Here is a 13,639-nt window from a genome sequence, read left to right on the forward strand (position 1 = left end):
TCACCTGCTCCTCTTTCCCTTACATATCTAAAATAGACATTTGATAGTAGTTCGTCATTCTGTGTTTCTTTTTTTTTCAGTGCAGTGTTTTGTTTTTCCTTCCAGTGCATAGGATTTCTTTTAGAAAATTACCTCAAACCGCTGAACCAGTTGCTTGGTGATGGAAGCCAAACAAAAGACACGCCTTCCCAGGGAAGTTCTTTTCCTTCTCTCTGTGTAGTACTTAAGCTCTCAGGCGTTGGAGCAGGCCTGGCACAACAGTGGTGCTGTGGAATAAACTGCTCCCAGAGATCTGCTAAATCCTCTGTATGACTTCTTGTCCCCCACCCCCACCCCACCCCTTCACTTTTGTCAAAGGGCAGACGTAGCCCAGCAAATTCAAGTCTTTACCTTCTAACGTAGGGTTTTCCAAGAAGCAGGTGGCTCTTGCCACATCCCCAACCCTCCCCCCTGCATAACCACCTCCTCCCACCCTGTGGTACAAAATGCACACAATACAGAGACTAGGAATATGATAAGTTCCTTTTTTTTCTCTTTTTTTTACACAAATATATACAGGGTATTATACACATCTCTACACAGACACAGTGCCAGTTAGAACACAGCTCCCTGCAGGGGGGGAGGCACCTATGGTCCCTACCCAACACATCCATTAACCACCAGAGTCGGCCAGCCCTGCACTGTGGCTGGACGTCCAGAGAGATCAGGGCCATCCCAGCCATCCCAAGTTGAGGTTGTGGGGCTGAAGCAGCTAGGGCAGTGGCGGCTGGGCTTGGGGATAGGGTGCCAAGGGACCGGTACAGAGAAAGAAAGACAGGAAACCCTGGCATTGGAACACATACTATTTCTAGACAGCATCCGAAAAAACATCCTGCAACAAACAGTTAAAATAAAATCCACGTGCATTTCAGTAGTGGTGTGGCTGAGGGTGATGTGGTGGACGGTGATGGTGTGTGGGGAGAATGACAGATTTCTTTTTAAAAAATAAGACACAGGCTCCTCCACTCCTCCCCATCAATCCTCAGGTAACGCCACACAAAAAAGAGAGAGAAAACTCACAAAAGGAAGTAATAGGCTCCTCGGCCTCTCACATCTCCTCCCAGAAGGGAGCATGAAGTCCAGCTCCTTCTCCCAGTTCTCTGGGGTTCCTAATTAAGAAGCACAAAGCAAGGGGCTTCTGGGCTGTATTATCCTAGGCTGTTAGTAACTTAGACAGTCTTGAATGAGCCTCATCCTCCTGCACTTAAGCACCTTGTCTTCCCCAGTGAGGTGCTTCACTGCCTCCACAGTCTTGTCCAGTGTTAAGAATGACGGATTCATTAAGATCTACAGAAAACCCTTCAAGCCCTTGGCTAGATGAGCAAAAGATACCTCGCCTCCTCCTTGAAAGGGGATGGGTCTCCACCTCTGTGTAATGTTGGTAGCATCCTTCAAGGATGCTTCTTGATGGCAAGGGATTGAACAGTGGAGATTAAAGGAATACAAACGTTAAGAAGCTAAGTCTTCTGTAATGGGTCTGGTACAGAGAAGGGATTCAATTTAAGAAAGCTTAATTCATCTCAGAGTCCCAAACAAACTGAAAGGAAGCTACTGCTTCCCTGCATCTCCTTTAAAAGCCACCCAGAAGGGTGCAGTGTCCATGTCAAGCACCCCAAGTCCATCCCCTGCATCTTTTCTATTTGCCCTTTCTTGCAAGGCTGACAGTGCCACTAAATGTATCCAAAGGACTCACAGATTCTGGTTCTAGGACACACTTTGGCTATTCTTACATAGAGGAGGAGGAGGAAGAAGCTGTCCTCTGGGACAATCTCAACCTTGTGTACAAATTAAACAGAGTGGTGGCATGGGACTCTAAGAACTTTTAAAAAGAAAGCTCAGGAGAGAGCTACACCTTGAGGCAGAAGGCATGTCCTTGGCGATGCATGCAAGGCAGCAGGGTTGGTAAAACAGGGCAGAGCTGCCCCTCATGGAATGCACAGGAGATCTCATGCAAGGCTGGAAGGTGAAACCGGATGAGTTCAGAAGCTTCATAACCTCTAGGATTCAGTGGCCTTCCCGTCTATAGCAAAACTTTACAAAAAAACAACCCTTCTTCTCTTCTGCCCTCCACAGAAATTAGACAGGACAAAGAGAGTGTTTGGGTTTTAGTCAGGTTTAAAGGTAAAACAAATGTGCAAAAGTGCCGCAGAACCCAAACCACACCGTGCCCCAGACTGGAAACCCTTGACATTGCTCAGTATGGGCTACCATGATTTCTTGGGGCAAGAAAGGGAGAGACACATGGGCAACTTGGATGAGACACTCATCCCTGCCGATTCTCAGCACTCCCCTCATCCTGCAAGGGGCTCTTTTGCTACCAGAGCTTCATTTGCCACCTAGCAGTTGTTCCCTGGCAGACCATCACTGGGTAGCGCTTGCCAGTGATGGCTCTCATTGGGTAGTGTTCATAGTAGCCGGCCTCTTCCCTGTATGATCCCTCTGGCTCTAGCCTGTATACATGCACCCTTCCCTAGAGTGATGGAGTGGCTAGGACTGCAGTTATCATTGGGTTTCATCTTGGGTGCCAGGGAACCAAATGCTTGCTGACACCCAACTATGTAAGAGAGTTATACACAGATTTAAAAATGGCTTGGCTTGAAGACATGATTCCAGTCAAGTCCAGAGCCACATACTTTTTTCTAGATACCCCAGTACCTTGATTGATTAAAGCTTAAGCTCTTGAAAAAAAATCTAATATTAGTGTTCTTGATTCTAGATAATCTTCTGGAGTGAAGAATGGGGAAGGACCTGTGTTCCCTGGAAAAGGGGCAGGGAGAGAGAAGGAAGGTGCCCTTGCTTTTGTTCTCCTCACTGTTGCACTGGAGCTCCAAGCAGTGAGGATATTTCCTTCCCTCCATCTTGATTTTTTAGGGTCCCAGTGGCTGTTAAAGGGGTAGGTAGCTGATAAGAGAAATTCCCCTCCCATCCCAGGGAGGAGGACAGAGAGACAGAGAACTGGGCTAGGAAAGAGAAGTCTAAGGAGGGTCGGATGGACAGGGTCACTCCCCACATTGGAATGAGCGAGAATGCAGCAGCCAGGTGGGTAGGGAAGGAGCAGTGGTTGGTACCTGCCTTGTGCTGCCCTTGTCTCCATTTTCCTCAGCTTTTCTCTCTATCTCTCACTCGCTCACACAGAACACATACACACAGTGCGCAGCAGCCTCATCCGCTCTTGGGACTGCCCTGCCCCCTCTTGCACTTCTGCTGCCCTAATGGTGGATCTCGTTTTCTATCAGGCTGTCCTCGCATGACTGGAAATCCGTATCATTCATGCCATTGGGGTTGATGAGCTCCTCGTCTTGGGACCCCTGCTCCTCGGACTCGGCCACGTCCCCCTCGGGTGAAGAATCCTGCAGTACTTGTGCAATGTACTTCTGCTGTGGAGTGGATATACAGAAAAAGAAAGAATGGAGTGGTTAGCCCTCTGTTGGCATGGGAGCCCTGGGAGCAGTGCATGATGGGCAAGCGCCGTGCAGCTTAGGACTCCAAGAGCCATCTTACTGGCACAGAAAAGAGCCCTATACCGTGTGCGGAACGGGTGTTGTACACATGATGGATGGGGGAGGGAAAAAAGGGTTGCATGGCTCCCAAGCTGATGTTTGCATGTTAAGCAGTGATCGTAACCTAGTCTTCTGGTGTAGCACTTGCCTCCTTCTTAAGGATGTATAAGTAACCCTAATTTAAATGGAATTTGTGTCACAATCAAGTAAAAGAAGCATAGTCCCTGCGGGCTGGAAAAGTGTAAGGATGCTTACAGCTTGGCTCTGAGTTCTTTCTGCCCCAAACCCTTTTGTGTCAACCAGTCTTGATTTTGTCCTCTTAACAAGCCCATGCAAAGACATAGTGGCCTCCTTCCATCCTATGCTCCTGCTAATTCAGAACTCATTCACCCATTAATCATATCATAGAATAAATAACCCACAGTTAATAGCTGTGGCAGCAATTTAAACCCTCTGCCTCATTTTGAATGACTAGATCTGCCATAGCAAGATGTTTATATTCAATTCCTCATTCCTTAGAAAGCATGTATTCTGGTAACCTATTATGGGGGCACATTGTATGGGCAAAAAGATAACACCCCAACCTACTGATTTCTTTCAGGCACAAGAACACTCATGTACCAGTGGAGCATCATTTACTTCAATGGAAGATGCAGGTCTATGCACACCAAGTGAGCTGTCTTCCTCCACTTGGCAGCAAATGAAGAAAACAGCTCTGGCTCAGAGTGGAAAATCGTAAAGAATTCTGCACAGCTAAAATGTTGTGTACATGGAGTGACATTAATAATAAATCTGCGAGTATGTATGTTATCATTCTCTCTGTTTCCTATACTTTTTAAAATCAAACCAAACCAATCTGTTTTCAGGTTTTAAAGATGGAAGCCAATACACTTAGGACTTTGCTCAGGTTCTGGAAGCCATGTGGGACATCACATTGTACTCTCCATTACATAATTTTTCCACAGTGCTGGTTCACAACCCATTCAGACCTTCAGGCACCAAAAAAGAGCATACCACAATTTTTTTCAATGAAGTAAGATTCTCATCCCATTTATCCCTAATTTGCATTGGGAAATGATGCCTCTATCTCCTTCTGCAGCCTACTAATGCCTAAGAACCATCAGGCAAGATAGAAAGGGGCTCTGACCAGACTAGTTTCACTTGCCAGCTGAGAGACAGAGTCCGAAAGGGAACAAATACTGTTGGGAGGGCAGAATGAGGTTGCAGGTCTGTCATCTCGAGTAGGACCAACAACAGAGAAGTTTGTTTCCTGCCACAGCTTCTTGGTTGCTGGCCATGTATAGCCAAAAACATGGGAGTCCGACAGGAAATCTGTAAGGGTCTTTCCCTCCTCCCCAAAATCAGACAGAAGAGGGCACAGAATATCTTGCGAGGCAGAAGGCAAAGGGAGGAGCTGGAGACTCACAGCTGATTTGGGAGCTGGTGGTTGGTTGGTGGCAGGCCGTCCGTTTTCTCTTCCATCTGCAACATCCACCTCTGTGTGATCGATCTGGAAAGACAAAGGTGGGGCAAGAAATCAAGCAGTAAAGAAAGTCCACTGTGGCCTGTATTGCAAGTGTGCTTTTATAAAAATTAGAAAGGATGGCAAATTGGGGAGGGACCATGTTTGTAAGGGAAGGGAGGTGCTCCACAGTGCTCTGCATGATTCTTTGTTTGCATTTATACTCTGCCTTTCATCCACTGGTTCTTTTCTTCCCTTTTTATCCTCAGAATAACCTTGTAAGGTTAGGTTGAGAGGAAGTGGCCGGCCTAAGGCTAATCACCGCAAGTTCTAAGTGTGGGGCTGGAGGTGTATACCTTAGCTTCCACAGTTCCAGTTCTACACTAGCCACAACATCATTGTTGGCTCTGACAGAGGTGGAAAAGGGAGAAGCCCTTACACTTTACAACAAGGAAGTTACATAAAACTAGATCACTACGGAAGCTGCTTCTTCATGTTTTCTTCTTACATGGTTCCTGCAATGACAGAATCTCATGGGTGGATTCTTTTGCCAGTGCTGCCCTCTACAGGGGCTGGCAACCTTCATGCAGTATGAATGTATAGATGGATATTATTGATATGATGCCTTTCTCTCCATAGGGGACCCAAATCAGTTCACAGATAAGGTACCCCATCACTGGCCCGACCAATGTAATTCCTCCATGGATGATGGCTGAAGCAGCTTGGGAACAAGCCATGAGGCAGCAGAGTTCCTGTGCTGTTACAATAAAATAGAAATAGGCCAACAGAGAACCAGTGGCAGGACAATAGCTCCCCCCCTCTGCAAAAACTGCATGCAGTAGGGGACAGAAAGACCAACACGGAGTCTTCTTCATACATTTCACTTTTGCATGAACACCTGGTAAAACAGGGAGAGAAGTGCATCTCCTTCTCAGAAGCAGTGTGGCATAGTGGTTAGTTAGAGTGTTGAATTTGGACTCAGAAGACCTGGGCTCAAATGTCTATTTAGCCACTGGGTGACCTTGGACCAGTCTTGCTCTCTATGTCACAAGCTTATTGTGAGCATAAGGTCAGGAGGAAGAAAACTGTGTAGAACCCCCCTAAAGGAAATGTGGCATATACATGCAAATAACAACAAGGGCACACAAGGCTACATCAACCCCATTTTTCTAGGGGAGCCTCTGAAGCAGGTTCTAGGGGAAATCATCTTAACCCAATCTTAAAGTCATTTTGAAAATGCCATTCCCTGAAATACCTTACCTTGTAATTGTGAGCACTTAGGTATTTGAAGTGTCCAAAGCAGACATGACACAAGCAGATCACAATGGTGATGACAAGGACCACAAAGGTAAACATGGATGTGAGAGCCAGGAACCCTGGAGGAGGAAAAGATGCACAGTTATGGCTGCCAGAATACACCCAAATTTGCTCATTTTATCCTCAGCCTTGTGACACTACAAGGACCAGCCTTTATCCATCACACTCCCCTACTGCAGGAAGTATGGACAGCTTAAGCTGAGAATATTGCTATCTCCTACATAGCCTTGAAGAATGATAAACCAGTAGTGCCCTTATGCTCCAGCAGTCTGTTGCAAAGACATTTTGGCCTGCTGAAGAGAACAACTCTAAAATTAGACCAGAAGGTTGTTCTAAACAGTCTTGCTTGCGGAGCAGCTCAGTGTCTTGCTTGAACCCTGGATATTCACCGTTCAGTGAAAGCCTTCAGCCAGAATCTTCTTCATCCAAACCATACAGGCAAAGGACGGTTGCATGAACAATCTGATTTTTTCCCCCTTGCTCATGTAAAAAGGCATCCACTACCCCTTGAAGTGAACAGATGTCAGTCTGTTGCAACAGCACCTTTTGCTTGTGTAACAGCCTATCCAGAAGCTAATGTTAACGCACTTGCCAGCGCTCAATGGGGCTCAGGTTATTGCATGGAAGACAGGGAAATAAAGTATATATCCACTGAGGAAGTCCCCAGAACTGCCTGCCTGTAGATTCTGCTTACCTGTGCGCACAGTAGAGAAGAAGAGGAGCCAAAACAAGCAGAGGATAGGTGCTGCCACCACCTGGTTCACAGCTCCTGAGTGGATCTTCTTATCCAACTTTGCTGGCAGATAAGCGTAATAGAGGTTGTACCTGTCCACCAGGTGCTTCAAGAGCATATACATCAGACCTACCAGAAGATAGAGAGAGGCAAGAAATCAGCTGGAATCTTGGTTGAACAACAGATGACAAACCAAAATTCAGTCTGTGCAACTAGGCAGTTTCCTTTTTCTCCAGAAGAATGAACCTGCTCTGAAGAAATTGTGCACTGACTCACCAGCAGAGCCACTAGGAATTGTAGCCCAAAAAAGGAACTCTCCCAAGCTCAATCCAAACCACCCTAAACCTACAGGTTACAGCACTCCAATCAAGTGCTTTGCATCAGCCAAGTCTCATTTTGAGAGTCTCAAAGACCCATTATTTTTTAAAAAAAACATTATGAATACATTTGTGTTGGGGTATGTATTTGATACTTATGATTAACTCAGTGGTTTAGGTATCCAACTGCAGAGCTAGAGGTTCGGAATTTGATTCTCCACTGTGCATCCCATAAGAGCCAGTCTCTGTGGCCTTGGGTAAATGGCACAGTCCCAAAGCATGACAGAAGAAGGGAATAGTAAACCACTCCTAGGTACTCTCTACCAAGAACCCCTTGAAAAGGGTCTCCATAAGTCAGAACATGAATAATGCATGAATAGAATATAAAGAAGGGTGAAAGAGCTGCTGCAGCTGTGCCTACCAAAGGGAACAATGATGGGACAGGTGATACTGTAGGTCATTACCACAGTGAAGACGCACATCATCCAGGCATAAGCAGCCCCAAATTGGAATTCATAGGCCTGATGCTGAAAGACAAAGAAAGAGAAACGGAGATCCAGTCAACATACATACAGAAATCTGAGAGAGGTACCCTGGATTTATGTCAAAGGCAAAGGAAAGAGAAGCAGGGAAATCAAGCCAGCAACAGTTGGGATATACAATATAAAAATACAAAATAAAGTTCACAACCACTTTGCAAGCATACCGTCTTGTGCTCACCACCATTTCTACTAGGCATTTTAATACCTAGAGAACTTTTTAAAAAAAATAGTCCTGACAACTGCTTTGTGTTTGAGTGAGAAGTGGTTAACTAATAGAAAAACGAGTCAGCTTCTGGGATTTCCCCCTTTCATCTCTTTGTGAATGGTAGTGAGGCCTGGTAAGAACTTTATTTACTTCATAACAACATCTGTAACACTGACATTAGTTGAAGAGGACTTCAAACTGAAGAAAATATCTGCTTACACTAACCAGGTAAAACAATTAATTTGGCTTTAACTTGTTTCTACCTAGTGAGTACACAAAAAACTAACCCTAATCTGATGGAGGCTGCTATATTAAGGAACTTTATGTTTCAAAACAGTCTCTCTCTCTCTCTCTGTGTGTGCGCATGCGCGTGTGGTGTGTGAGTGAGAGAGATTACAAAGTGACTGGCAAACCCTTGGGTGGAAAATTCCCATCACGCTGCCAGAGGTGAGACTTGAGATGGTGCCCTCAGGGGCAATTTCCAGTGCTTTGAACTCACCTCCAGCAGACCTGGCAAAGACATCTGCCATGAATTTTTGAGACTTTATTTACAGTTTTCCTGCACTATCCATAAATATTGGAACATAAGCCTTATTTTAAAAAGTTTGCTAGTAAAGTTACTACTCTAATACAGTAATGGCATTGCCTTCGCTTCCATTTCCTTAAAGAAAAGGTTTTTAAAAAAATCTTTAAAGAAAATCTGTCTTTTCAGTCTGTTTCTGTAACCTTTCTCTCTAAATATCTCCTATGAATGTATACAATGCTTCATTTCATGAAGCTCTGATGACTAGCTGTACCATGTATGTTGATAACAAATTAGTATTTATCCCTTTTGAAAGGCTTTTTCTGAGGATCAATATTTCAGCTCCTGAAGCCTAGGATCTTTCCAAATAAAAAAGTGGGTGGGGCCAACCACTGTATTTTGAGATAAGCAAGACTGGTCTTTTCAATTTATGTGATCTGTTTTAAATCTGGAAAGGTTTAGGGTTGCCAATTTCTGGAAGGCAGGAGGGAAACAGTTTTACCTTTAAAAACATCATACCTCAAAAATCCTTTGCACAGAGCAAAGAACAGATTACCTGCTACAACTGTGCCAGATTTGATGCTGATCTGAAGCCCAGTTTAAATGTTATAACTTTTTGCTTTGCCTGTGCCCATTTTTGGAACTGCCTTATTGCATGCTGATTTGCCAACAATATACAGCAACAATGCACTCTGTTGTATCAATATAACAGCAACAATGCACTCTTGTACAGCAACAATGCACTCTGTTGTATCAATAATTAACATTACTACTATAATTAACATTAATTACAAAGTCAAAATGTGTGGTGCAGTAGTAGTAGAAATGCTGGAGTAGGATTTGGGAGATCTAGGTTCTAATTGCTGCTGAGGAACAGGGCTGCCTTGGGCTAGTCCCTCTCTGACAGTGGAGGAGGAGAACCTCTGAACTCACTGGGGCACAGGTAGTATATAATAGAGAAACAGCAGTAAATAAATATCCATCAAAAGATTAATGCACTTAATGCACAAACACAGAGATACATTTTTCAAACCATGGGTTTGATTTGGGAGTCAGTCTATAACTATGGTAAGTTATAGACTTACCATAGTCTCTCGAGACTGAAGGATGCCTACTACAGTCTATAAAAAGGAATAAAATAAAGGCCAGGATGTTTCAATGTTCATTTTATAAGACTTCTAGTTTAGTAACATAACACAAATTCTAAAATTGATTGTTAAACCCTTTCCTTTCAAAGTAAATATAGTCCAATAGGATTTTTAAAAGCTTTACCCACTAAGTCCTTTCCAATAACTTTCTCATCTCTGCCTTGTTTATCTAGCTCTGTCTTTAGGGGTTCTCTGACCCGACACACGTACCCGTTTGACATTCCTGCGTTCAGCAGCTGAGCGGGCAAGGCAGAGCCGGATCATGTACATCAACAGGCCAGGGATACGCAGCAAGTCCATGGCATTCCCAATGAATGCAGAGGCAATGACATAGTTCACAAAAAAGGCCCCATTGTCTGGCAAGAACACACACCTGTGAGGGGAGAAAGAGAGCAGTCTAACGAGAAGTGTAAAGCAATACAATTTGCCAATTGGGACCACATGTGTTATGGCATGAGGATGAGCTGAAAAGAAGTAGGGAACTCTGAGGTCACAGTCAACTTTTAGCAAAGGTCACCTTCAACCAACACAAGCTTGCTATGTTCTTATTTTCATTATGCACAACTGGGAACACCAAAGAAAGGTGTGGTGCTCAGGAAAGACAGGAAGGATAAGGTTCATAAGGTTTGGAAAGCAGAATTACAGATGCTTGTTTAGATTGATAAGATCTGCAGATCACCTACTAAGGAAAGAGGAAGCAGAAGGAACACAAGACTGTGAGAAATCCCCGATTTATTCTACCTCAGGCAAATAATGCAATTTCCCATGCTCGTTTTAAGGCATCACTTACTCAAATCTCACAGCAGCCTCAGCCAGAAACTTTTTGTCAAACAGCCAGCGGAAAAAGACATCCAAACTGGGGAAAGAAACATAAAAATAAAGAATGCAGCATAATTACTAAGATGCATTTGGGATACACATGCTTTGTCATTACAATGAAAAGTCTAGGACAGAGACTGTCTGGAGGCCACCACATGGACTCCGATAGTGGCCAACAGAACGTTTCAGGACATGTCTGACAGACCGAGCCCTGCTTATTGCTACAGCTCTCCTTCCTTTCTCCCCACTAAATTTACACAGAATTGATATATGGGGTCATGTTAATACCACTGCCTTAGTAAGAGATAAGTAGAATAGGTCTTTTGAACAATTGGGAACAATTGAGTTCTAAGTTATGTGCATTTTTTTCCTTTTGTTTTCCACGGACTGCTCATTTTCTCTTATTTTTCTGATGTTGACAAATTGATTTACCTGTTGTTGGCTTTAGAACTCAATCAAGTAAGTTATTATTTTTTATAATGCTTTTGAATACCACTGGAATAATGTATTTTTTGTAGTTAACTTTGTTACAAATTATATTGTTGTTATTATATATTTATTTTTAATGTATATATCATTTAATGGCAATTTCTCCTTTACTTTCTCAACCACTTTGAAGCAGGTAGTACAAAATCCCAGGTTCCAGGTAGGGAACAGGAGACAGTAGGTCTTTCAGAAAGCAGTTGAGCATGTTGATGACCAACCCCATGCTTCTCTGGTCCTAAATGTAATAGATCATTGCTGATTCTGCCTCAGATGATTTGCATCTATGCTAACTGAATGAAGGTTCTTGTGAAGTCCTGCTATGCCACATCTCTTTCTCAGCCATATATGAAAACAATCAAACAGAAGAAAGTATGCATGAAGGCCACAAAGTGAAAATTATATGAAACAAAGTATGTAGAAACCTATATTTTACCACTAGAGAGCCACAGAATCACTAGCTCCAGAATCTAGACAACTTCAAAAAGAAAGAAAGAAAACCATAGGAGTTCCAGGTGCTTGAGCTATTTCAACTCCCAACATCTCTCTCTCTCTCTCTCTCTCTCTCTGTGTGTGTGTGTGTTTATTCTTTCATATAGCTGGGAAACATCCACTAATAAATGGGATTTCTGAAGAATCATTCAAAGAAATGCCATGGTGTTTTTGCTTGTAAAAGGCACACCTGTGTAGAAATCCAATGTTCTTTTAAAAAAAGATGAAATAAAAACTATTAGTAATTCAGCAGGTTAAAGAACCACAGGCTATTTAAAGGCTCAGTTTCACTTTGAGTGGTTGATTATCTAAAAACGTTACAAACCAAAATGGAATAAATTCACAATCACAGACTGTAGCTTCAGAGATATGTCTATATAGAATTTATTTTTATAAAGAAAAATCTTGAAAGATATTATCTGTACAACTGATTTAGCAACATTAAGTTAATGACTATCCCATGTCAATATGGGAACACAGTGTTGTTGTTTACTTGTTTAGTCGTGTCTGACTCTTGGTGACCCCATGGACCAGAGCACGCCAGGCCCTCCTGTCTTCCACTGTCTCCCGGAGTTGGGTTAAATTCATGTTGGTTGCTTCGATGACACTGTCCAACCATCTCATCCTCTGTCATTCCCTTCTCCTCCTGTATTCAATATTACTGACTCATCCCCCCCCCCCAGTTATTTTACTGTCCTTTGGTCAATATGGCATTTTTGTGTCATTAAAAGGAGACAGCTGGGTTATAGTTTTAAGTAACGTTCAAATATTGGCTGAAACCCTGTTGCTGCGTTAAACACAATGCAACTTTTGGAAGCAAACTGCTGTAAATTGAGAAATCTCTATAGACTTAATCCATTACATACTAAGTTGTGTGATTTGACATACAACAAATAATCTCCGCAGAGATTTGTTGATTTGCAGCAATTCACATCTAAAAATTACATTGTTTACATACTTGTGCAACAGGATTTCAGCTGTTCTCTCCTGATTTACCTGCTCAGTCCAAGGGATGGCAGCAACAACACCATGAAGATAAGAAAGGTATAACATTTGTGCATAGTTGTCCTGTTCTCTCCAGACCTAGCAAAACAAAGAATATTGCCAGATAAGCAGTGAAAAACTATGAGATTAGTCACTTTCAACAGACTTATTGAAAAAGGACAGTGTAGAATTACTTGAGAAGTTACTGTAGTAAGAGTGGCAATACTATACAGCAATTCACTCAATTTTTCCCTCATTATTCTTCCAACCAATGAATATTTACATTTAAAAAAGAGATTTTCCCAGTTAATGGGGCCAAATTTCAGTACATACTGTTTTATGGCACAAATAAAGGTGGCTTTTCTCTCATGCTGAACATTCCTTCTGAGTGAAAATCAGATTTATATTGATGGTTACACTTGAAGTAATTTATTATTCATCCAGCCTTGGTACTCTCTTCCCAGTGAACCCCCAAATTCTGCTCCAGAGGCCTAGGAACACCTCAAGAGTTCCCAACAGCCCTGAGATGTGCAAAGGATGAGAGGGGAAGTAATTCTCATTGCATCAATGTTGCAGTGCCAAAACAACATTGGATCTATGCCACAGACCATAAAATTAATTTGAAATAAAAAGATAAGTAAAATGACGTTGTGTGCAAATTGAAAGCAGCAGTTCTGAGTAATACTGTCTTCAAGGAGGTGGACTTCATTTTTTCCTAATCTTACCTGGTCCAGTGGGCTTCAAAGAAGGCGGAATAATAAACAATTGTTGGGAGTAGAGCAGAGAAGCACCATAGTAGCAAGGTGGGAAAGAACTGGGTGATGATGGGATTCTGGTAAAAGAAAGAAAAACAAACAAACACAATGAAGCAAACATCCCTTGTTTCAAGTAACTTCAGGAGAATGCAGGAAAATGAAGAATACAACATTTAATGGAAAGCACCCAAGAAAATATCTCACTTCAACTTCCTTTCCCTGTGACAGAATCCATATATGACTTTCCTTGATTTAATATCTATAAGATGACTCCCCTTGGCTCTTGGGAAGCTTCCAAATGTCTTGGCAGGCAATCCTGT

At 42.8% G+C, this 13,639-nt stretch overlaps 1 protein-coding gene and 1 long non-coding RNA gene across 6 annotated transcripts in view; one reads left to right on the forward strand and one right to left on the reverse strand.

Annotated features, from left to right (window-relative positions):
• Nucleotides 1-504: 504 nt before the first annotated feature.
• Nucleotides 505-13,639, reverse strand: part of TMEM63B (transmembrane protein 63B) — a 96,060-nt gene continuing 82,925 nt past the window's right edge. For 3 of the 5 annotated variants that reach the window (XM_020785097.3, XM_072991832.2, XM_072991845.2), the window contains 9 exons: nucleotides 13,290-13,396; nucleotides 12,577-12,663; nucleotides 10,577-10,642; nucleotides 9,997-10,159; nucleotides 7,790-7,895; nucleotides 7,013-7,180; nucleotides 6,262-6,377; nucleotides 4,966-5,049; nucleotides 505-3,416 (listed from right to left, as the gene is read on the reverse strand). In XM_020785097.3, coding sequence (XP_020640756.3) covers nucleotides 3,249-3,416; nucleotides 4,966-5,049; nucleotides 6,262-6,377; nucleotides 7,013-7,180; nucleotides 7,790-7,895; nucleotides 9,997-10,159; nucleotides 10,577-10,642; nucleotides 12,577-12,663; nucleotides 13,290-13,396 — 1,065 coding nt within the window. In that variant the 3' untranslated portion in view covers nucleotides 505-3,248. The remainder of the gene's footprint in view (nucleotides 3,417-4,965; nucleotides 5,050-6,261; nucleotides 6,378-7,012; nucleotides 7,181-7,789; nucleotides 7,896-9,996; nucleotides 10,160-10,576; nucleotides 10,643-12,576; nucleotides 12,664-13,289; nucleotides 13,397-13,639) is intronic. The other 2 variants (XM_078383049.1, XM_072991839.2) reach the window with 1 other exon arrangement.
• On the forward strand, nucleotides 3,412-4,349 carry LOC140704782 (uncharacterized). The gene is made up of 2 exons (XR_012084202.2): nucleotides 3,412-3,566; nucleotides 4,141-4,349. It is a non-coding gene; the product is annotated as an uncharacterized LOC140704782 (long non-coding RNA).

The sequence above is a fragment of the Pogona vitticeps genome, chromosome 1, assembly GCF_051106095.1.
Source record: "Pogona vitticeps strain Pit_001003342236 chromosome 1, PviZW2.1, whole genome shotgun sequence".
In the NCBI taxonomy this organism is placed as follows: domain Eukaryota; kingdom Metazoa; phylum Chordata; class Lepidosauria; order Squamata; family Agamidae; genus Pogona; species Pogona vitticeps.